The 24709-nt window shown below is 48.0% G+C and overlaps 1 protein-coding gene across 1 annotated transcript in view; it reads left to right on the top strand.

Moving 5' to 3' along the window:
- Positions 1–1313: 1313 nt before the first annotated feature.
- LOC119460778 (collagen alpha-1(VII) chain-like) overlaps positions 1314–24709 on the top strand; it is a 64463-nt gene continuing 41067 nt past the window's right edge. The window contains 1 exon segment of the mRNA XM_049671793.1: positions 1314–1653. Within this exon segment, the coding sequence (XP_049527750.1) occupies positions 1630–1653 (24 nt within the window). The 5' untranslated portion in view covers positions 1314–1629.

Genomic DNA, 24709 nt, shown 5'->3' with positions numbered 1-24709 from the left:
CTTTGATGCTGGTAGGCTGTATAAGAACGTCCTTCGATGCTGCGGGCTGGGATACGGGGCCGGATGGGTGCTGGGGTGGAAAGAGAGAGTGTGAGGCGCAGAGGTGTGCTTAAAGTGGACGAGAACACCGGACCTTTAATCATTTTAACACCCCTGTGTGGGGCGAGGTTGGGAGTTGGTAGAGACCACTATAGGAGACTAAACGTGCCTTCGCCACTGCCGACGTGCTCTAAGCTTTGTATTTCGCAGCCCCTAACGCAACCTATCACAACCCAGTGATTACCCTCCCTATGTCTTCCCCCGCAACAAACGATACGTTGTATAGTGTTTCGCGAACAACCTTTCAACCAACCGAAAAAGAAGAAAAAAAAAAAAGAGAACGAAAGATATGAGCTCCTCCCACTCACGTGAGCCCTGGACTATGATTGCTGTAATGCTGCGTTTTCCCATTGAACACTTAATGCTGGTGGTATTCTCCCGAGATGACACCATCTTAAAGAGTTGCGCATTCCATTGCAAGTCATGCCGCCCTAAAGTCACACAGCTTTTCCAGGGGTCTCTAACCGCTCCGTAGCGTGCTTTAGAAGTGAAAAGTTGACCCCCGGCGTACTGCCCCCCCCCCCCGGCCTCACCAAAAACTTCCACTCCAGGCCGAAAAACCCCTTTGACCCCTAAAACTGTAATACGGGGTTACCGGCGTAAGACTTATCAGCGACGAAGAATGCGCTCGCCTCCTTTCATAATAGCCGGCTCGATGTAAACAGAGCGACGCATGCCCGAAGGAAGGGGATGGTGCGAGTGCAAAGTTAGCAGTTGCACGAGGCAACTGCAAGCAACACACACACACACACACACACACCACACCCGCCCATGAATGTGGTACCCTCTTCGTTCCGCTTGGAAGAAGGTGCGTACGCCGTTCGCGTTCCGTAAGCACGCCTAATGAGCGTGTTGGATCAATTGGGAGAATGACTACGGACGCCTTCCCCCCCCCCCCCCCCCCCCCCCCCCTCCGCTCAGTCCCACGCCGGCACAACAGAATGTGCAGGGGAAGGGACTGTGACGCAGCAGACAAAGCTCCGCCGCGAGACGCCGGTCTTCTTCGCAGAAGGGGTGAACAGTCGGGAACTGCTGGGCAAGCGAAGAACAAGCAAAACGGCCCGGCCCTCCCGCCGGATGAAACAAAAATGGCGCTCAAAAAACAAAACGCGAAGTAAGGGCTGGGGGTTGCAGCAGACGACCGCCGGGAGCGAGCAACCGCGAGTATAGCAGCAGCAGCATCCCTTTGCCTTTTGATGTATTCCGGCATCACGAAGCACCAGCATGCGGGCGAGTGAAAGCAGGTTTGGGAATTCCCGATGCTCGACGAGCGCTCGGGCTGGCATGGGCTGCTGCGTGCGTTCGTAGACGGCGCCGTCGCTTTCACTGCTACCCGTGGATGCACGCTGGCTGCCGTCGCTGCGTCGTGTCTGTTGCAGGAGTTACGGGGGGGCGTCGACTGCGGATGGACGCGTGCTGTTGCTGCTGTTTAGCCTGCGGACGTAGTTGATTTGCCCGCGCGTCGCGCTTGGACGTCGAGATCGACTCGCCTCCTGTCGGATCGCCGATCCACGTCGCGAAGAGGCAGCGATGGACCGCCCAAGAGGCGTCCAGGTGAGACGACAGCTGCAGTATTGTTTTTTTTTATTATTGTGGCAGTAGACGGTGACAATCATCTGCGGAAGGGTAATCAGGGTCCTAAACTTGAATTGAAAACTACTATTAGCTCTACTAAAACACAGTGGAGTGCGACGCCTACGTTGATCAGTTGTTAAGTCGAGTGCCAGAGATTAGTACCTTGTGTCGTACAAAAGCAAATGCAAGGGAACTTCTTGGATAAAGGTAAGAACAAGAAAGTATTGAAGTTCCGCAACGAAGGCGCCAGGTTAGTTTTCTTCTATCTCGCTTGATGCGAGGCCTGTCGCGAATCATTTTGTGGTATCAGAGTAGTGCAAATCGAGGGAAGGGGGAGGAAGGGGGGGGGGGGGGGCGGATCTCGACGTTTTGATCAAGCGTCAAGGGAACCACTCCGTTGTGTCCATTAGCGCCGTGCACAACTGTCGGGCGGGCGCTTGCAACATGGCCTTCTATATACGGTGACGACGAGCCGTTGCGGAAGCCACCTGAGCCGCATGCTCTTCGCTTTTCCTTCAAGAGCGCGACGCTCGTTGTGTTTCAGCCTGCAGATGAACCTTGTTACCTTGCTTGACGGGAGTAAGCTTGACACCCTAACGACGTAACGAGAGTGCTTCTGCCAGTCAAGGAAAGTCGGTTGGCGATAACCCGTGACTGGCGTTTTCCAAACGCAGTGGATGCTGCTTGCTCCCTCGAAAAAAAAAAATGACCAAGGTGTGGCAGAAATTGTCGTGTTACGAAACGCGAAATGCAGGCACTGGCGACGTCTTTCGCACATTAGTCTCGACAGACGGATGCGCGCATGCAGTGTCGGTGGGGCTTTCTAGTGGCAATTTCGCCTGGTTTTTCGTCGTCATGCCGTCATCTGCCGAACGACGACGTGTTCATGGCCTCCATTTTTTTTTCATCACCGCATCCGTTTCAAAACGCAAAAAGGTTTATCAGTACTTACTTTCCTTGTTAGCTGTCTAGCCTACCTATGATAAAATAAATATAAAGGAATGAGAAAAAGTCGACAGCTAAGGCACAAAGAAGACCCAGCGGCTTTTATGTGATGTCTTCTCCATACCTTAACTGTCAGTCATTGTCTCATTTGTGCGCTGTTTTTCCTTGACAACAAGAAGCCGAGTTGTAACTATACATTTCCTTCGTGCCTTAGGTGTCAGTCGTGTCACTGTCGCACTTTGTTTCCTTAACAATGCTGGGCGTAGGAGGCGCAAGATGAACAAGACAGAAAGGATACTTCTAGAAGGTTGTGATGAGCACTGGAATTTATTCCCGGAGGTTGTGTGATTGGCATAAGGCACCAACGAAAGAAGGCAGAGAGCTTTGCCTTGACCTTCGTGCCACCTGTGACAGCATTTTTCATTTGTAGCCCTGTGGCCAACTCGCTTTTAAGTGTTTCCAGCGGCACTTAAGAGTTAAGTCAGATGGCGCCTCAATTGCGCCTTTAATTTCTGGCAGTCTCCTCGCACATGCCCTCCTGAACAAGCACAAAGTCTCAGAGTAGTGATTGAAACGTCGATAAAAACGAGCTCACCTTGATTCGAAAGGTTCCTCGAAGTTGAGAGTGTTGCAACAGAGAACTGCCTGTCTGTTACCCGTTCGGGACAGAAGGGTTCTGCTACCCGTGCCGATCGCGCAAGATTTCGAAACGAGCGCCTTGATTGTCTCGATAACCTTGCATTCTCACATATTTGCACGAGAATCACCGTTACGTGCAGTGCGTGAGAAAGCCGTAACACTATGGGTTGCGAGGGCCTTGCGCACGACGTCGTCGTTTAATTGCTGCTCTTTGACCGCATGTTGCGTTCAATACTTCCCGTCGTAATTTCGCGCTACAGTTCCGTAAGCCGTTCGCCCCGCTTGTTGCGGTACGCCGCGTCCTCTCGCTTTCTAAGGTTAACAGCGGAGGTCGACCGTGGGTTGTTTCTCGTGGATTCTTCATTATTTCCTGCCTGTTGTTTTAGGAGCCTTTGTAGTCTAAACCAGTGGATGAGGTGCGGATTTTTTTATCTTCCGGCGATTGGCGTGTCTTTCACCTTCAAGGCAACATACTCAACTGGTGCTAGCTAGCCTTTCACCGCAGTGGACGAAACGCTATAGGTATGTAGTGACGACTCGACGGGAGGACACGACATTGAGCTGACCTCGAATATAGGCTTAAACAGCCCCAGCAAAGACGCCGCCAAGGAATGGCAGCCACGCTGAAAGGCCATGCGCCTTACTGTAGGATTGACCGTTCAAGAAGGACGCATCAGTGCACTGTTACCATGTGTCATCTCGTTCGCTTCGAGCAGAGATTTGGAGTCTGTAACGGGATACGTTCCCGCGTTCCTTATCCTGGTTGCGGCCATGAAGTGATAGCAGGTAACATTTAATTAGAGGCAACAAAAATTGCTCGGTGGCTGTGGCTTTGTTTGGTTCCCGTCCGAGGCAGCCGGATTCCGATGGGGACGCAATGAAATATACACTCGTCTACCATGCTTTTGAGGGACGTTAAGGAATTCCAGGTCGTCAAAATTTATCCTGGACCATTCAATGGGGCGTTTCGTAGTTCCCTTGTGTTGCTTTGTGACGTTAAGCATCTCTAGTAATCATCACCGTCGTTTAATTAGGCTGCCTTAGGAGTCTTGTCTGCGCTGTAAAATAAAACATGCACACATGACAGGAGCCTTTGCTTAAAAAGAAAAACTAAAAGCTAGAAACAACAGTTAGGCCAATTTGGGATAGATTAAGCTGCATGGCCATCTGTCACATCTAAATTTGTGTAGTGCGATATTTTCTGTAGCCCTTTCGTCTCAGGTATGTTATTTGGTTAAACAATATGACTTGACAGTCCGTTATTACAGTGACCATAGAGGTGGGAAATAGGTTATTTAATGCGAATATTGTACCTGCTAATGTGTACGTTTCCACGAGTATGTCTTGCTGTCCTGTGATCTTTTTTGCCTTCGCTTTGTTAGCAGCGTAATCCCGTTCCAACCTATAGTGTGATGAGTATCGAGTACTTGCTGCATTAAGCTTATTCTAACACCGAGATTGTAGCTTTCTTTCTAAGAATGACGGACTCGTCATTATAGGGTCTACGTGGCCCTCTACATTCAGGGGAAACACCTGATCAGTATTCTGTGAGGCAGTTCAACTTTAACATTTCTCCCGAAAAAAAAAAAAGAGCGAGAGAGAGAGAGAGAGAGAGAGAGGCATACTCTTCAATGAACTGCGGATAATTCTGCCGGCATGTACGTAGCCTCTTGCATGTTACTTTGCGCGGGGAAAGGGATCAGGGCCTAAAAGACGTAGGAGGAAGAGGGCGGAAAATGAAAGAAAAGAAAGGCTTGGAATTATATGATCCCAGCATGTATGCACGCCAGACGAACTGTGACGGTGTCGACGTAAATAACCTAGAGCTTGTCAATTAAGCCAAAGTCTTGAAGGAATGAGTGAAAAAAAAATATGTAAAGCTTGACGTTGATATGAAGGAGAAGACGTAAGAGTTAGTAAGACTCTAGTCTACTCATGTGACTGGTCTTTGTGCTCCTGCGTTTCTGAGTTGACTTTCAGTTTTATTGTGCTTTTAGTGTATTTAGTGCACATGTGTGACTGGACATTGTGTTACTGTGGTTTGGAGTTGACTTTTAGTTTCAGTGCTTTTATTTCTTTTTGATATCACTATATAAAAAGGAGTAGCCGGCACCAATTAAAGGATACATCTCCTAAGCCCCATAATAATAATAATAATAATAATAATAATAATAATAATAATAATAATAATAATAATAATAATAATAATAATAATAATAATAATAATAATAAGAGATCGCTTGCTCTAGTCTCTTTTGGGAAGCAGAATCCATTCTATTGAAGTAGTTCCTTTAGTCCCGGCAGAAAGCTAGGCATTCCAAAAAACCTGCAGTTTCTAACGCACCACAGTTATCACAAAAAGGGCTGATCATTAGTCCAAGACGGCACAGGCAGCTATTGGCGAATGTGGCGTTCAGACGAAGCCGTTGATGCGTTGTCTCAGGGTGACGAGGAAGATGGTGCGGAAGTCTTGACCTTAAAACGGGGTCTGTTGGGAGTGGAGGAAGTTATGCTTATGAAACGGCAAATTCTACAGGCAGCATTGGCAAATAAATGCGCCCACGCTGAAAGGACAATTTTTCCTGTTTATTTTTAGAGAGAAAAGTAGTCCATATACCTTCTCACACAGTTTTCTTTAAAATAATGGTTAAGCGGCATACCTTGATTTCAAACTTTAGGTTTGTGGGCATTGCTTGCTCCATACCGTCTTCAGCGTGTAGCAAGACCAACCAAACCCTCGATTCAGCCAACAGCTTTTACTTAGACAACCCTATAGGGTAATCATCATCATAAGCCTATATTTATGTCCACTGCAGGACGAAGACCTCTCCCTGCGATCTCCAATTACCCCTGTCTTACGCTAGCTGATTCCAACTTGCGCCTGCGAATTTCCTAACGTCATCACTCCACCTAATTTTCTGCCGTCCTCGACTGCGCTTCCCTTCTCTTGGTATCCGTTCTGTAACTCTAATGGTCCACCGGTTATCCATCCTACGCATTACATGTCCTACCCAGCTCCATTTTTTTTCTCTTAATGTCATTTAGTCTAACTGTCAGTCTAACTAACCCTATAGGATGTAGGGACGCCAAGCCAGCCAGACAACCCGAAGCGGCGTGCAGGCCTCGAATTTATACACTCGCCCACGAGCATTGCGCATGTGCGAATGCATGCACGTCAAGCTTTCAGATAAGGACGATGGCCCAGTGCACAATCTCTCCGCGGGGCGGCGTTCTACACCTGCTATGAAAGTTTTATACTAAAGAGGTGCTTCTCCTATGAGCTGAGGAGGAGCAAGAGTTGGATGGTGCTAACTCCGGGTGACTCCTATGAGCTTACGATACTGCATGTTTTCGCATTTGACGCCGGAACGCATAGAACCCAGGATGACTAAGCTATAAATAGTGGAGTCGATTGTCAGCAGCGTGAACGAAATTCAATGTCCGTAGATTGTGCTAGCTGCTATCGCCGCTAGAAACTTGCTACTCAGTTTCCTTACCTAAGTTCGCTCGATGAAGTGTTGTTGCTTCAGGTGGCACCGTCAGCACGTGCCTTCCTGACCTGCGCGTCCCAACTCCCACTCCAAAGACTTGTGGAACAAACGTAACCGTTTGCATGGGAGCATTCGGTCTTATATATCAGATATTGTACGTTTTGTTTTTCATGACGAAGTAGCGAAGTCTAATCAGTAAATACGGCATAAAGTAAGTAAGCCAGTTTGCGCTAGTAGCATTTCTCGGTGTATAGTCTTCTTTTGGAATAAACTTATACGTTCGCACTTTTTCTTACTCGGTGCACACATTTCGGGGTTTACTTCGTACCCATGTGCGCGCTGCGTACGTACGTGCCTGCTAAATTTAAACATGCGAGAATAAGCGCAGAGGCTTTTCCTTTAGGCGTTAGCATTTTCACGATGATCCAGACCTTTAGTCAAGGGGGTGTAGGGGGTTTGGCCTCTGTCTGCGAACGCTAAGAGATGGGATGTGGTACTCATATAACCAGTCGGCTTATGTAGTCCTGTGTACTACCCCTATAAAAATGCGCCGGGGACCAGCACTGTTCTCTAAAGAATCTCGCCAAGAAACCAACAAACGGTATCTAAACACTCACTACAACGAACATATCGGTTGGAACGCTTAATTACTTTTTACAGCGGAGCTTTCCAAGCCTTCTTTCGCGGGGTTTGGCACGTACGTCTGCTCAGGCAGTTTCTCGCCGAGCAATGTGGGCCGATCACAGAGGCAGTGTAGTAGTAAAACTGGGCTGATCGCGGAGACAGTGTAATGAAAACTGGAACGATCCCGGAGATGCTGTAATCAAAAGTGGGCCGATCGTGGAGACAGTGTGTAATCCGCGGCCGCGCGGGTCACGAGGTGGGGTCACGTGGTGTAGTCGCCGCAGTTTCACGCTATACTCTTCAGATGTGTTGCGCGCTTGTCCTTGCTTCGTCCTTTAGATGGTTGGAATTCAAAATACCGCTCAACGGAATTCCAACGGATTTCAGAGAAGTTAACGCTGTCCTTGCCATTCATTATCGATGGTTTCAACCGGAATTTTTTTCGCTGCGCAGTCACGCTCCTCGGATAGCCGATGTCCGCGCTGACATGCATTCTCCTGAGCGTGCGTACGTAAACACATAGGTAATCGCACGCTGACTTCGAGGTGGCAGATCTGCCTATTCCCAGTTAAGCGCCAAATCGGAGGTACCGACAACACAATCTCGCGAAAAACATACCTCTCACCTCGAACATACGACGACCACGCATCCGATGACCGGTCGTCCAGGAGATGCCGCGAAAAGCCCCCCGGCAGTATCGGCCATGTTGAACACGTGTCTGTTGTACGACTGCAGAGTGTTACTAGCTGCACTGACGCTTTATGAACAAGTCCCCAACAATTGACGGTTGGAACAAGAAGGAAACAAACGAGCCTTGCGGAATTGTAAATAAAAAAACGGCGATGTAAGCCGTTCTTCGACGTCCTCTGTACATTCGGCTGGGTGCCAGATTACTCTTCTATGAATATATTGTTGACAAAAAGTCGGAGTAATGTCCGTGGGTGCCTAGCGTTAAACTTGGCAAGGAGTAGAAAGTCAAGGCTTCCATCAGGCTGAAACCGTTAAGGAAGCACGTTTCTCTTTATTTTAAACTTCTCGGTTGATTGAGTTCCCACGAAACCGGCTTTGTTTCTGTGGCGGCATAAACAAGCTCCAGCCCATTAATATAGCCTGTTTGCTCTAAGGAAACACGTTGAAGAAAAGCTGGAGCCAACAGGAACGTTGTAAAACTCCCATATTTACTTCCTATCGTATCCTCCACTGTGGCTTAGGAGAATGCTAATACATGAAGGAGCATGCTGAGCAGAATGCTAATGCATGAAGCACTCGCTTTATACATCATTTCTTCTCAAACGAATGGAACAGTCACGCGTCTGTCATTGCCTGTGTTGTATAGAGAACAGTTATCGAGTCCTTTCTGCTTACTCTATCTTGTTATTATTATTATTCGCTGAAAGTAGCTTTCCTTGTAACGTAATCTTGCTAGCTATCGTCCGTCCCTCAAGGCAAAATATCCCCCATAGCAGAAATGTTTGCGTCGAGGGAGCGTAAGAGTGGCATCGAAAGGTGCTTTTCAGACGAGAGCTTCGAGTCTATATAGGAACGCCGGTGGCCGTTTAAACAAGTAGCTTCTGCGAAACCCACAAGGATCGCCATTGATGATGACCGGGCACCCTATACCTGCGCAAACGTTGCTACACGTAGGGCTTGCGATCTATATCTATTTTTTTTGTACGTTCAATGGAAAGCTTGAGATTCAAAAGGCCTCGGATAAAGCCCTCCTTTCTTTGATCTGTAAGTGCGAAGGGGCCGCGCCTTAAGTGAAGCCGGCGAAAAACAAAAGGCGCGCCCTCCCATGTATGACGAAGCGCGAACCCTTGAGCCTACCCGTTGTTGACATGGCTGTGACCGGAATACGAAAGTCAGCGTGACGAAACAGCGGAGGCGAAAGTTATACGGAGGCGCTGCCGCCGCCGGCGAAACGTGAAAAGGGATTCCCTCTATAGCCTCGCCCACTGTCCTCGCATATATTAAAATGTCTCCGAGGTTCGCTCGATATAGAAACGCCTCGGGTTGTATCGCTTATTTTCTGCCGTATATGCGAGCCTTGCTTCGGGCTTTGGTTTTCACAGAGATAAAGTATTTTCAACTATCCCGGTATGTAAATAAGCTCCGGAGCGTCGGTGTTGAGCGGGTGTATGTTTAACTCGCGGTTTCGTTTAAGTTTCCTTTAAGTTATGACCTGCTCAGTCAGTTGGTGTGTGGTAAGCTAACCGGTGGCTCTCCTGTCTTGTTTACTCGGTGTTCATGACTCACCCATGACTTTGACGATGCAGAAATGCCGTCGACTTCGCGACCGCCACGCGGTAATGGTTTCCCCTTCTGTGCTTCCGACGTGGAGGACGTCGGTTGGCTTCTGGCCGCCTGTTTCCGAAACGCTTTTATTTAGGAACATGTAAACCACGAGAAAAAAGAAAATGCTAATGAACTTCATCTCAGCGCATGTGTACTGGAAACGTAACCGTGCGATCTCTATATCTTTGGACTCGGCGTAGCACTCTTTCGAACTAGCCTGCGCACCTATTAGGCCTCGAGTGCACGTTATTTTATTCTTTTGCGAACTCATGTGTCCCGTAAAATTTCGCTGTGAAGATTTACGTATAACGGTGCCTATGAACGAAGATGAACTCCTGGAACTGGCAAGCAGGGAAGCACACTGCGTTGCTAGGCAACCGCGTCGAGGTTCGTCCTCTCTCTGTGCGATGTTTCCTGGTAAAGACAGCTTTGATCACTTTCCTGGAAACACAAGGCAGGCGACAATTCTCGGCTTGCGAGCAGGGTATCGTCAGGCGTACATACATTGTATCTTAACCTTTCTCCCGCGATAGTAGGAAACCGCATAAGCGTATGATGATTTGCCGGAATACCCCGTTTTTTGCTACATACGGCCCGACACAGAGTTCCAGAGAGCGACACGCGACCAAAGTGTGCAATCGAATTTCTCGGAATGCCGATCCCGCCTTTCGAGGTGCGCGCGCGCGGGGTGCCAGAAAAGAAGCAATCACTATGCGCATGCGCGCATGAATCGGGCACGCTGTAACGCGAGGTGTATAGAAAGCGAGGAACACTGGCGGTGGGGTTACAGGTTCTCAGAATAGCGCGCTCTTGACTGTGGGTCAATGTCGTGAGCAGGGGCGTTGCAATTTGGGAAGGAAAGAAAAAGAAGGGGCGGCCGGCGCATCCACTAATAGATAGCGCTTCCGCACCCAGCATGGCCTGGCGTATTCCACGTGGGTATCGCTGTATTGCCGGCCACGGCCGATGTCGGATTACGACTCTCGCTTTCAATAACCGACGGGGAAGCGAGAAACGGAGCCGCGGTCTCAGTTTCTTCCTCTTCGCAGGATGCTGGCGCAGCCGCTCTAACCATAACCGCTCACCGAATCAAATCAGTTTTGCATTCGACCTTCAGGAAAGAACGCGGCAGCTGTAAAGAAAAGCAAAAAAAAAAAGAACCAATAATAATTGCCACGAGTAGATTGACGGGGTTACCAGCCCCTAGATGCTACAGTAGTAGGCTGCTGCAAGAAATTGATTTGGCTTTGACTTTATTCGGACAAAGTACCACGCGCAACATGCCTGCACGAGTGGTTGCAATGAGACGGCCGCAGCATGCCTCCTGACGGGACCTATTAAACCGCGTGTCATATTGTAGACATCAGGGGGTACACAAAACAGAAAAGCAAAGAAAAATTGCGGCACACGTTCACAAGAGCGTTTGTCAGAATATTCGAAGGCTGAGGACATTACAGAAGTGACAAAATTTGCCATATGGGTCCGTGGCAGGGCTCTATAAGCACGCATATAGCACTTGAACGCTGGCTAAGTTGAGAATCACCATGTCTGTCCATCTCTTGGACGGGAGAAGTTCTACGTTGGTCTCAGTGCGCCGGACAAAGGGCAAAGGTACGGTCATGGCGTGCCATGGCTTCGGGACTTTTGGCAGATACTGTGCAGTGTATATAATGCTAGAGCTTCACTGTAGGTGCCATAAAAAAATATAAAACTGACAACATGCGTGGATACAAAAGGGAGAGTTTATTTCTCTTCTCTTCTGTTATACATCGGTTGCTGTAAAGAAATTGATGTAGAGAACACCTCGGCTAGTCGATTTCTCTGTAATGCAACAGCAGCAGCGACAACAACAATAATTAATCAAAAACAATGACGGCGACAGCACCGAATACACTGGCGTCTCTACGGGCACCAGCAGCGAAAGCCCTGGTGCCCGTAGAGACATTCTTTGTGAGCTTGGGTTCGTGTGCGTACATTGCTTTATGAAATCTTGTTTTCCTTTCTTATTGCTGCTTGAGTAGCGTTTTTTTTTATTTTGGGATAGCCGCGACTCTGACGTAGCTTATCTTCCTATGCATCTTCATCTAAACTAAAAATAATAGAAAAAGACCATGGTAATAAGGATGATGCCGCAAACGGAGAGTTCACTCGAAGTCTAACGACTGCTAAGCTGTCAATCAAATAATTAGCTTCATCTAAGAACGGTCTGAGAGTACTGTTTCGCTGAGGTGCACAAAAAAAAAAACGTATTCCAAAAGCCCGGTATAGGGCATACATCTCATTGATAGCAAAATAGTATTTTCACGTGCCGTAGGCAATTATCAGATATGGGTAAGAAAGCGTTTATGATACCCAACGCGCGCGGTGTCGACCAATGCGGATGTTTAGGAGCGAGAAAGGTTCTCGTGTAACATTTTTCTTTCTTGACTGTGAGTCACCACGTGAGAGATGCGTCGTGTAAGAAGAATATTTCTGGCTTCAGGATGACGTCCCTTTTCACGCGTCACCAATTCTTATCCCGTTCGTAGTTCCGTTGCTGGAGGTGCGCCGCGAGTGACGAAATAGCGTGACGTCGAAAAAAACGTTACTGTCGTCACACAATGTCCGTGACGTCAAACCAAGCCTTTAAAAGCTGATTTTCTTGCCTTCGGCTGACTGAGTTGGTTTCTCAGGGGCTTGCATACGTACATTGGGTGCAAGTTCTCGCTATGTTCACAACGACTATTGACCTTTAAAGAGACGTTGAAATGGTTGTTGATTGGAAAACGTTTCTATCCGTTTGGTCGCTGTCTCCAGCGATACGCTACCACAGATTGTTATTTACTAAGGCATTGTTCAGCCTAGTTGTTCTGTCATACTTGGAACCTCAACAGTGCTAGACATCGAAACGACAGCAGCAGCCGCGGTTTCCCATATCACGCGTTGAGTGAAATCTTAGCTTTTAGAAAAAGCTGGTGACGTCAGCTCGTAGGCCTGATACGAGCTTCCCGTGGTGTGAGGGGTTCGGTGATACCTCGGCTGATGTCACGGCCGCCACGTTTGACTTGGCTTATCAGAGCCCGTATTACGGCATGTGTTGAAAAGAATTAATGTTCTTTTCTTCTTCTTTCTTTTAAGAATTGAGGTAATTTGTTTACTTATAACAATTTCGGGCATGATTCTTCATATTTGGTCGAAGAAGAGTAGCAGTACGCCACAACTTGCTCAATTCTCTCTCAATAAAAGTTTGCCCCGTTGTGCCTTAGTGGCCATAGTGTTCCGCTGTCGACATCCGGTCGTGGTGGCCACATTGTGACAGCGGCGGTATGCAAAGTTCACTATTTATTTATAAAGTTAGGCACGCGTTAAAGATCACCAGTTGTTCGAAATTGATGCGGAGCCTGTTTCTGCCGCTACGGCGTTGCTCCTTGCCCGCGGGTTGCGTTGGGACATTAAACCCCAGAACTTGGTTTGTGTTATTCAGAAAACTCTGCACAGTGATTTCATGGTCTTTGGCAGGAAAAGGTTGATGCGAGAAATAATTATATAGGGTGTCCCAGCTAACTTAGCCAAGTTGCTCAACGAAAAAAGAAAGAAAAAAAAGAGCCATTAAGAAAGACTGTGCAAGTTGCAGTCTTAATACCTATGTTCGATCGTGACACCTGTGACGACTGTACCTTGCGCTGGCCATTATAAGTATTTGTTTCCGTTGAAAGGCTTGGCCAACGTTATCTGAAACACACGGTCTATGTACCTAAGTATAGAAGAAACAGCACAGAAAAACAGGTTAAGTAATATAACTGACCAAAAGAAAATAGCCAAGCCTATAGGGTGCTGCCAACTGCTTCATGCCTACTACAGCTCTAATAAATCAATTCATGAATGAAATATTATTGCGGGAAAGAGGGCTATATGGCGGGCCTCGGAAAGTGGTCGGCGTAAGGTTTTACTAATTATACACTGCAGTTGAAAGGTGCGAACACTTATTAACACGACAGTCGACGAGGAAAGCGGTAATCAGCTTCGACACATGATAATGAGCTCCGCGACGATAATTTTTCTTTCACGACTTCTTTGTCTCAACAAGAGCGAGAGCCAGCGGCCTTTGTAGTACGGGGCAGTTGACGGCTCTTTAATTGCTGGCGAAGCGTAGTACAGAGTGGCCTGAGATTCTTGACTCATCAAGGATGACCACTACCGCGCGCGTGCGCGCGCCTTTCCGTGACAGTCATTCCAACAGCTCAATGTCACCACGTCCAGCGTATAGGTCTTTCATCTCTCTCGCAGAGCTTGCGTTGCACGTAGCCACTTCCTGCGGGGAAGTCCTTCGTCGCCACTCGAGTATACGTCGCGCGAGATTGAAGATTCTCTGCTGACGTCTCTCGCCTTTGCATAGCACGTAGTTCGGACGAACCCTTCAACAACACCACGAAGCATCGCCCTTTGACCCTCGTTCGCGCACCCCGTCTACGCGTCGTCTCATCCCCCTTGTGACGAGTTTAAAACGCTACGCAATATCCCTGTGCGTCGCCGGCGAGAGCCGCGTTCTCATCAAACAATGTCGACCGGCAGCGTTTCCAGCGGATGCTTTTAAAGGATGTCCGCTGCCCGCCCACCCGTAGCTGCAGCAGCAGCAGCAGCCACCGGCGGCGCAGGCGAACGCCTCTGCGCCTAGACGAGTGAGTTCAGGGCACGACGGGGGCTGGGCAACTTCGGCGAAAGCCTCGTGGCTTCCAGAGGGAGAGAGAGAGAGAAGCCAGAGAAGGCATGTCGTCTTTGTTTACCTCGCCGGTGTCCCGATATGGTATTGGATGCACCGGTCTGGCGGGTCGATTTGTCGCTTTAGATTGATGTTCGCCATAGAAGCAGGATCAGCCGCAGGAGTGCGACAGCTAGCGAGTCCTCGGCAGTACAAGAAACGGCTGCAGATGGGTTTTGCAAGCAACAGGACCAGATTGTTCCCGGTCGAAGCGAGGGGTGCGGGAGGAAGGGTGTGCGTTGAGTGAGAAGGGATCAGAGGCTTTTTCGATGTGACGTTGGTCCTTGCCGTGGAAGAAGAAGAGAGACGCGCCTGCCGTTTGACAGAGCCTCGCCTCTCGGATTGGAAGAGGAGGCTGCTTGTCGGCGTGAGCTTGTGTGTACGACGAGCCGGCTGACGCGAGAAGGTAGTGCCGGCTACGCACACCCCCACTCTCTCTCTCTCTCTCCTCCCGTTACCCTTCCTCTTTATCGTCGGCGAGTCGAGGCGGGCGAAGAAGACGAGAGTCGTACGTGTATAAAGGGCAGTGCGGAGAGGAACTTCCTCGGCGTTGCCGCTGGCGTTGGTCATCCGGGAGCAGGCAAGCCGCGTGCCTACGAGCGCTTCCCATCCCGCCGCCGGTAGTGAGAGTGTTGGTGGTGCGGCGGCCAAGCAAGCAAGCCAGTTGCGGGCGCGTCGGCGCGTGTGTGTTGCAAGTGGGCGCCGCGTGTCTCTTCGACGTCTTCGCTGCTCATTTGCTCCCGGACATCAAGCACGCGCGCACGCACTCCACGTTGTTGTTTTTTTCTTTCTGTTTTCACTTCGACGGCTCTCCTAAAAAAACACTTACATTACGAAGAGCTCGTAACGACCTGCTTGTGATCGCCGGCAACAGCCGCGCACCTCTTGCCCTATGCTTCGGACCGTGGTTCTACGTTAGTTCATTTTTTTCCCGCTTCATCACGGACACAACCTGTGGTGACCGCCGGAGCAGCTCACGGATACTAGGAGGCTTTGCCATGTTTTCGACACTCAGGCCAATGGCGTCACTAAGGGTGAGTTGCCTTTACGGTCCGAGACGGCCGCGTGCATTTTTGAGGTGCTATTCGCGGGAAAGAGTCAAGGAAAAGTAGAAGCTAGAAACCTCGCGATTGACAGTCAAGCTCCTGCAATGAAGCCAAGTTAACCAAGTAAAACTCTGGCGCGAAATATTCACCAGGAGAAGGCCAAAGTTTGATATTTCGGCGTCTCGAATTCAAGAGGGTTTGTTTCTCTGATCGCCAGCCATTGGTTACATTCGCTATTCGATAGTTTCACATGATATATTGTAAGATATTGTGTAAGTGAAATGACTATCTGAGATTGACGGCTATAAGTAGGTGTACATGCACATACAAAAAGCACATCTGCTTATTGCATCCCGAAAGGCTTTTACTTTGTAGAAAATGGATATATGGGAGTATGCGTGGTCTTTCTGTGGATTTTACTTCTCTCAGTAGGTTCGGCTTTCGCTTTTGACATTGTGGCGTTGTTGTATGGAAAAGAAAATAATGGGATTTTCCTGTAGGTTAATTATGGCTGCTTCTGTCAAGAAATAAACGGGACATTATGACCCCCTCTTCCAATGGGGAAGTTGGCGACAATTTCTTGAGCCCCGCGAGGTGCTCCTGCTTCTAGCCTTAAACGTAATAGTTCGATAAACTAGTAATTGGGAAAATAATATGCAGATCGAGCGCAAATGTTCGAACCTGCGTGAATCGCAGCTTTAGTCAAACGTTTAATAAAATGCTATACAATTGACGGTGACGCGTACAATTATGTTTATTTCATCCCGTGCATCACGTAATTTCATGCAATGTTTACGCTTATGCATTGGAAAGGCCACACATTTATTCTCATGCAATTTTCATACTTATACATCACATTATTTGCAAACGATGTACAACCTCAGGAAAATAAATAATGGTTTCTTTCTTTTTCTGCCAATGTCGCAATCGTAATAAGGCGGCAGCGACATTCCGGGTAAATATTCTCGCCGAAACATCATCCTCCACCGGACCTTGACGGGTCCGTTATCTTGCCCAACGTTACTAGAATGTCTGTGTTACTAAAATGTGTTCTATTCGACCGCTATAAATGTGATGCCTTGACACTTTGCGTGAAAAAACAACTTTTGTAGCTTCGTCTAGGTTCAGCTCCACACTAACTGCGCCAGTTCGAGTACTCAATGCAACAAGCTTTGAGCGTGCTCAAAGCGAGCAGGAGTGTCGGGCCTCCACTGTTTCACGTGGCAAACCTCTCACCACCTTTCGTGCACCTCGTGATAATCTTTCGCTCAAAGACGTCACTATTTCCTTCAAACAGTCTAAACGTGATACAGAAAGGAGCACTAACGAGAAATATTAAGTTGGACTACATTCGTGGATACCACTTCCGGAATTGTAAATATATACACCTTACTGGTATGTCAGAAAAGACAACGAAGGCTGAGACCGATGGTGGCATCACCTTAAAATTACGACGCCAGCTTCGCGTAATGTCACAAATTTTGGTAGCGCCTAGTTTAGGCTAGGTAACTTAACTGTTAATCGCTTACTGCATTCGAAAGCGTAAGCTAAAGCTGAGCGCGCAACTTTCGCTTAGTTTTTTTTTTTGTGCGAAAAGAACCAATATACTAAAAAATGTTGCGCGCAATCCACGACGTCAGAGTGACGTCATCGTATCAGCGGTTCGTACGCAAAGTTCAAGAAAAAGGAGCTTGACCGCTATGCATTTTTTCAGCTAGTAATCAACCTTTTACCGCCGAGTCAATGCAGATTAAGCTATGGAAGAATTGTCTACTGTTCTAAATCTAACCTTACCTTTAGGACCAAAACAGTCATACGAAAACTTCCAATGCTGCTTGAAACAATGAGCTTCGAACTCTATGCATATCGAGAGCTGGCGCAGGGCCACCTTCAAATGCATTCTAAACCAATGTTGCTTCAGTCAGCGAACATTTGTTATTCGCAATTGAGATTCTCAAGTTGTGTCCGAAACTGCGATCGTCACTATCGAGCTCAATAACTCAGTTGGAGCGAAAACGTAGCACAAAATAGAATGAACTGCAACGTAGGCGGGAAAACTTCTTGGGACAACATTCATAGGCGTTCAATGTCCGGAAGCTGCACAGGGTAACATGAGGAAAACCGTAGCGAAGCGGGTTAGAAATACTTTTCAGCACCAGCCTTTATGTCGTACTAACTTGGAGATGAAGCCTTGGTGTTTAGGGAAATCATTGTACCAATAAGAACATGAGGTAGTATTGGCGTATCGAAAGCCTGAAACGAAGCCCATGCTGTCATTTTTATCACTTTCGGCCTAACCTTGCAGCCCTTCGTCGAAGCCTCCGCATTCATACTTGCCATCCATCTAAAGGTAACAGGCCGGACGGCTTGTACAGTCCGGTCCAATGTTAAAGGGAACGCGTGATAGAGCAGGGACGTATTTTCCCCTCTGGCAAGCGTACAATTGCCCGGATTTGATTGACTTGTGCTCGGTATCGCTGGCACCTTCCACACACCTCTGCAGCTCATTGACATAGCTTCAGCCAGAACTTGCAGCTTGAGCATCCGCAAAGCAAGAGCCGCCCTAACATTTAGAGTGCTCCCTTTAACAGAGTAGCGCACTGTACGTATCATGCTACTCATGTTTTGTTAGTCGTAGCACAACCTTGACATATAGTGATCCCACTCAGTACCTGTTGCAGTGTGATTTTGTTCACTACCCTCCGAAAACATAACGGGGAAAAAATTTCTGCAGAACCCGTCTCACGATAACTGTCGACGTGATTGCGATTAGCAGCCAAGTAGTGTATCGATACACCCTACTGCTGAAGAAAGCATTATTTACAATCTCGCCTGTAGTGGGGGAAGTAGGCTAAGAAAGTTAATCGCATTATTAATACGATGACGACGATTTCTATTGGCATCTCCTTCGAAATGGGGCGGCGACATATAGTCACCTGCCTGCTTGAGCTATTCAAGTATTATATGCAAGCGTAGCAGTGTAGCATTTTGATTGTCTCTCCTTGACCATTTCTTTCTTCATTAAAACCTCTATCTCTATATTGTACATTTATCTATGCCTGTAGTTACTTCGGTTCTATCAATCTCTTCCATTAATCTAAACGGATATTGCTTATCTCGACTTCACACCAGCGCCATCACAAACCACAGCGTCTATCACTTTCGGATGCCACAAAGAAAACTTAAAACGCGTCCTCCCAACCGCAGCCAGTTTTGTCCTGCAGGCACTGTATAATTGGGGTTCGACGTATCTGACTTTGATTGTACTGCGGCGCGATCGTATAGGTGTCTTATTCAGGCACAAAACTTTAATTTTCATTGTAATCTAGAAGAGCGCACGTTCTAAGTTTTTTTTCAGTCGGACACGTAATTTCCTGTTTTGTTTCGCGAACGAGAGCGACATTTCAGAGGCTATATAGCTGGTAGCAGCAACATGCCAAAGTGGCCGATGCAGGCTAAGAATGCTAAACGCATTAAAAGGCTGTTACGGCCCCGACAATCATGGACTTTTCCTGAATGCGCTTCAATGAGAACAGGAATAGCGACAATCAGAAGGACCGGTTGCGGGATGTCCCGTTCTTCCAATGTCTATTGTCATCATTTTCACGAAAAAAAAAATGCTGCTTTGTATTCTTGCTTCTGTATACTTTGTACCATCTAGATACAAAATGAAAGGAAGTTTCACGGCCCAAGGAGCTTATAAATGGATGTTCCGGTACAGTAATAACCGGCAAAGACACGGTGTAGTAGAGACACTGTAAAACGCAATGTATTTGTTTATTTGGCCTTCGCTGAAATGGTGTTGCTATTCTGTTAGCCTCAGTCATCACGCGGCCTTCTGTTTTTCACCAACAGCTACCTCATTTCATCATATAAGTGACGAGAAAAAAAAAGTTTAGCGTCACGTTTGGCTGCCACATAGACTAACCATCCGGCAGTCAAACAGGTGGCAGACAAGAAAGCCCATTTGTCACGGCGTGGTCATTACTATTTTAATTCGCGTGCTTTCGCAACTCGTACCGTGCCACTAGTCTTAGTTGAGACACTCGTACACGATGTGGTAACAATCGAACGCAACGTACAGAAAACGAAAATAAAAAGGGGGATTCGTGCCAGCCCTTTATAGGGTCAGATGCGCGGCCCGCTTGAAATACTTTTATGAATATTTACGTCTCCATTAGACGCCACTGCGCTGAGGCTTCTGCTCGTTTTGTTTGCACCTCGAAGCTGCAGGCATAGCATGATTCCAACGTACGCGTGCGCGCGCAGCGATCGAAGGCCCGCTCATTCCCTGCGCACCTCATCGCTCAGCCGAGATTCGCGCTTCCTAACGCATCGACTTGGGCGCTGCACGACCTTGGCATCGGTAAAGAGAAAAGAACAAATGGAGGCCGGGGCAAATATGCGTCACTGTCCGCCGTATCGTCTCCCGCCGGTCTTGCGCGCACGCGGAATAACGAAGGGACGGAGGAGTAACAGTAAAAAAACAGAACCAGGAGGGACTGGTGGACTGGCTGGACGCAGCAAGGAACTCTTCGCTAGCACTGAGGGGGGTCTTCGCATCGAAGTGTGTGCAGAAACCTGTTCCGACAGGAAGCCACGAGCTCTTCGGCTTCCCAATGCGTCTTCTCACTGAAAAGAATGCAGCGCTGCAGAAGCTAGAGACGAGCGTACCATCCTATCACTGAGATCTTTTTCCCTGCCCAATGTCGCCAGCAATGGCTACCAGGGCATACCGCTGACATTTCGTAGGTTTAGAAGAGAAGGATAGAGCGAAAATGATAAATGAATAGCAGGAAAGGATGAAAGGACTGAACCCGGTTCGCTACCCTGACTTGGGGAAACGGGAAAGGCGAGGAAAAGATTAAGAGAAGGAGAGAAAGCACGATGCTGATGTGGACTGGAGTCGCCGACATAAGGAAAATTCACATATCGCGCAGCAGTTCTTTTGCGGCCTTCTGCAGCTGTCACATGCGAGACCATGGTCTCAAGATCGTGATAAACGAAAGAGGTGCTCCGTCTAGCTGATCTATAGCGGCCCGGAGGGCTAGCCTCTCGTTCTCGAAGGACGAGAAGTAGCGTAGAAAAGACGTTCTACTGTTTCTTCACTACCGCATGCATTGCATTCGATGTGGGCAAAACGTCCTGCCTTATGAATATACGAATACATTTTTGTGTGTTCATCATCTCTAGTGCTGCTATTCTATGTGGGAGCAAGCAAGAGAACTGTAGCATGTGTAACAAGCAAAAATAAAAAAGTGCAACTGGATCAAGTTCGAAGTTCATTCAAACACTCTTTTCTTTGCTTTCCACCGTCAACTTGCGTAATACACCTGGCCCTATGAACAGTGAACAGCCTTACAGCAACAAAAGAGATCTGCCTGCAACTACTGACTGCAGTAACGGAAAAATGAAGTCTCTTATGAAACAAATCACAGGGCACTTTTTTTTTTTTTTGCACAGAAATGAGGGATGTTCGCAGACAAGTACCAGATGTTGCGCCACAACTATTCGGCGAATATGCCATCAGTTTCAGGGTGATTAAAAAAGTAAACCGTCCCAGCTACGTGGAAGTGAAGTGAAATAGCGTTTCGAGTAGTAAAAAACGGGCAGTTTAGATGACAGATGCATAGCCAGGTTCGGGGGAGGAACAAGTGGGAAGAGGGTGAATATCGAGGTGTTTTACTGGGCTGTGACTGCCTTTGCTTAAATGCGGCCACCTTTAAACAAAGAGATAGAGACAGAAGGTAAATGCAGGGACGTTAACCGGATGAGAGTTTCCGGTTTGCCGCATTGCACTGTGGTGGGAGAAATGGAGGTCGGAAACAGGAGAGAAAGGAAGCGATATAAATAAAAGATAAAGAAAACGGAAGGGCGTTCTCATTACATAGGCATTCACAAAGGCGTGCAGGTGGATTGCGAGAAGCGCCATAGCCTTTGGACGGCCTTCTGATGTGAGGATAAGTCCCGTTGATGCTCTCATTTATAGACACAAGGCGCAGTTTGGTCCCACCTGACTCACCTGACTCATCAAACAAGCAAAAAAAAAAGTGGGGGGGGGGGGGGGGATTTGTATGGGCCATTGACGAAAACCTAATATGCATGGATATCTACCTGCCCTATACTGTGCGCTTCAGATCCTTTGTTCTACCTCGCAGGAGAAGAAAGAAAATAAAAATAAAATGAGAGTTCCCGCTTCATAGTAGCTATGCTAAGCCTGAAACAAGGATCTTTTGCTTTGAAAGTTTACTCAACTCGAGCCTAAATTATTCAATGTACAAATCCGGGGCAGTCTCTTCAGTATACATGTGTAGGGCTCGGTGGTAGGCTCCAAGGACAAAAAGGATGCAAAGAAACTTGAATATAGTTTATGCGGGGACATGCGACGAGAACATGAAATATCGTAATCTGAGAATACAAAGAAAAGACGTAAATGACTCACACCATCGTGGAATCCCTGCCAAAAGAAGAAGCCCGAAATCTTACGCCCAGTGAAGGTTTTATAATGTATTGGAAGGAAAGTATGAAAAGAGACAATGATAAACATAAACGGAAAAGTAGACAAGCCTCATTGTAAAGCAAATATGCTAGGATGCGCATAATGCGGCGGATGGTATGAAATAAAATAAAGCACCATGCCCATTGCATGTAAAAGTCATGTGCCCTATATATCGTGGAGGTGCGACCGGATGGTGATAAAGGACACAGGATCCCGACCCATTTGCGCGCCATGCAACATCCAGGATGCTGCACAGTATTACAGAGAAGCGGCTCGCTACGTATACCTGCGACATGTTGGGCTGCGTCATGTTTATTCTTCCTGAAAGTTCGTGGCGCTTTTCTAGCTGTCTAGTCAGAGTGTCGAAGCGCTCGCTCGTTGCACCGATGCCGCGGATTCCAATGATTTAGAAGCTACAGTAGATTCCGCCCCCTACAGCCGCCCTCTTCTGGACTTCGCCGACATTTGCCACCGACCGCGAGCTGTTTGTTTAGACGCCCTGTCAAAGTGATATGATCTCGCAATATCTTCGCGCAGGCTGCATGTCCAGATGGCCTGTAAATTGGGACACGTCCACCGCGTATTTTCTCCTGCAATGTGCTAGGTCATGCGTTCGTGTTCTGACCACGGCAGCAAAGTTTCGAAAGGAGCAACACTTAGGGGAAAAAATAAAGAAAAGAAAGAAAGAAACTACCAGTGCACTGCGAACTTGCAGCGTTTAAGAAACCGAGATGCTAGAAAATCTATCGAATGCCCTGTTCATAATGGCTTTGCAGAAAACACTAGTGGAAGAAATTCCAGGGTTGGCCACTGGGTTTATTCTAATTGTGTAAGAGTCCTAATAAGCTGATTATGTGTCTTGTTCAAAGACGCATCAACTATATGAGTCAGAAGCTTTGTTGAAGATCTACCCTCGCTGTGCACTATATGGCGCCTGTCGAAGTCCACGGTACTACTAGATAGCAACACAAGAGTCCCACTGACTCAATCTCTCGTGTGCAGCAGCAACAGCTATTATTCCGTGTGATCCCGCTCGCGTGGCACTATAGAGAAAACACACTTTATAAAATGTCTGATATGAGTTATCCGCACAAAGACATTAGACCTTTACGTCATCGAGGAACCATCAGCGCAAAATCGATGCGACAATGGCGAAATCAAGCGCTTAAAGCTTCGGTCGGCGCAGGAGACCGCCACGGAATTCCTGAGCTAGGTAGCGCATAATATCCTCTCTTCCGTGTCAAAACAGATGCGCGGAAACATCATCTGCATGCGACAACGGTACACTAACCCCGTTTTCTGCCGAAAAGCGGAAACCGACTTGGCGAGAAGAAAGAAAGACGCATAATATCAGAGCGCGACATCGCAGAATCATCTTAACGCGTATATTGACTGTGAAGGCAAAGGCTAATCCTGTCCCCTACATTACCCACCTGCGCGCCGCATCGGAATAATTTGAAAACGCACTTAGACAGCAGAGGCCGTGTCTCTCTTCCCGCCATCGCCATTTCTCCCGAGCATGGCGACCGAGCGCGCCTGAGACCGTCGGAAACACTAAAAAGATACAGCGTCCGAATTACGTGTCGCCGTGATGACCCGACTGCGTTTTTTCGTGTATGATGAGTAAGCCATTCGAGTCGGGAAAGAGACACTTACACCGCGCTTGCGTATATACTTTCTCGCCTCCGCGATGTGCGCGTTTCGCGACGCGACCATTTTCGAGAACGAAAGAAAAAAAAAAGTTTTCATCGTTTGTGCACGGCCGTCAAGGCTAAGTGTTTCGCGTACCTATGCCTGCGTAGTAGGCGCGTGCTTTAACGCGTGCCTTTACCGCTTGAGTTGAGCGCGAAGTCACAGTCACAGACGCTGCCGCCTCGTCTTCTCTCTTGTGAAGGAAGTTCCGGGACTTCATCCCGTCCTGTTTACCTGCATATAAGCACGCTCGAGTCACTCAGCGGTGTGGAACCGTAGCCACCGGAAAGAAGGAAAAAAGAACTTTCCTTGCATTTATGTTGACATCTTCGCTATACAAAAAGAGGGGCTCTCGCTGTTTGTTTTTTTCCCTCTGCATTGGTACAGGATGTCGGAATGGTCTGAAAGAGAGCAGAAGTTCTCGTGATTATTCCAGCTGTCAGCAACCGACGCACAATAGTCTGTGCGAGCAAGCGAGCGATTGAAGGTGAACTTGGCAGCGGTGATTGAAAAACAGCGTCTGCTGGGTGGACGTTAAGCAGACGGCGCGCCTCGCCTGCTTTCTTGCATCGTTGCAGAAGAAGGAAGAGGGCATGGTTCGTTTCCTCTGACTGTCGAATCCGAGCTTCGAATTCTTCCATCACTATCGCTGCCGCACGCGATCATCTTTTTGCTAGTTTCCTCACTTCTCACGCTTCTTTGACGTGCCTAACGAATCATACTATAGAGGACGCGCAGTACAACGTCCTCGATTTAGTCTAATCTCACCTGACGCCTTCGCACCCTAAACATCCCAGTCACGCCTGAGGCGCCGGCAGCTTTCACGCATCACTAGCTCTCTGAAGAACGCATCGAGAGTGGGACTTTCCCCACCGCCGCCGACACCACCCGCATCGTTGCGTCACTCATGCCTGAGCCCTGCCGAGCGCAGATGTTCCGCGGCGCCAGACGTGGCCGTTCGATTGGTCGTCATCAATCACAACTATAAGCACGTTCGGCCGCAGCTTATACATAGCATGCTTCTGCTGCCTGTTCCTATGGCTCGAGTCGTCCGCCGCTCCCCTTT

The sequence above is a fragment of the Dermacentor silvarum genome, chromosome 8 (assembly GCF_013339745.2).
Source record: "Dermacentor silvarum isolate Dsil-2018 chromosome 8, BIME_Dsil_1.4, whole genome shotgun sequence".
NCBI classification, from domain to species: Eukaryota; Metazoa; Arthropoda; class Arachnida; order Ixodida; family Ixodidae; genus Dermacentor; species Dermacentor silvarum.
This window is presented reverse-complemented; position numbering and strand designations above follow the sequence as displayed.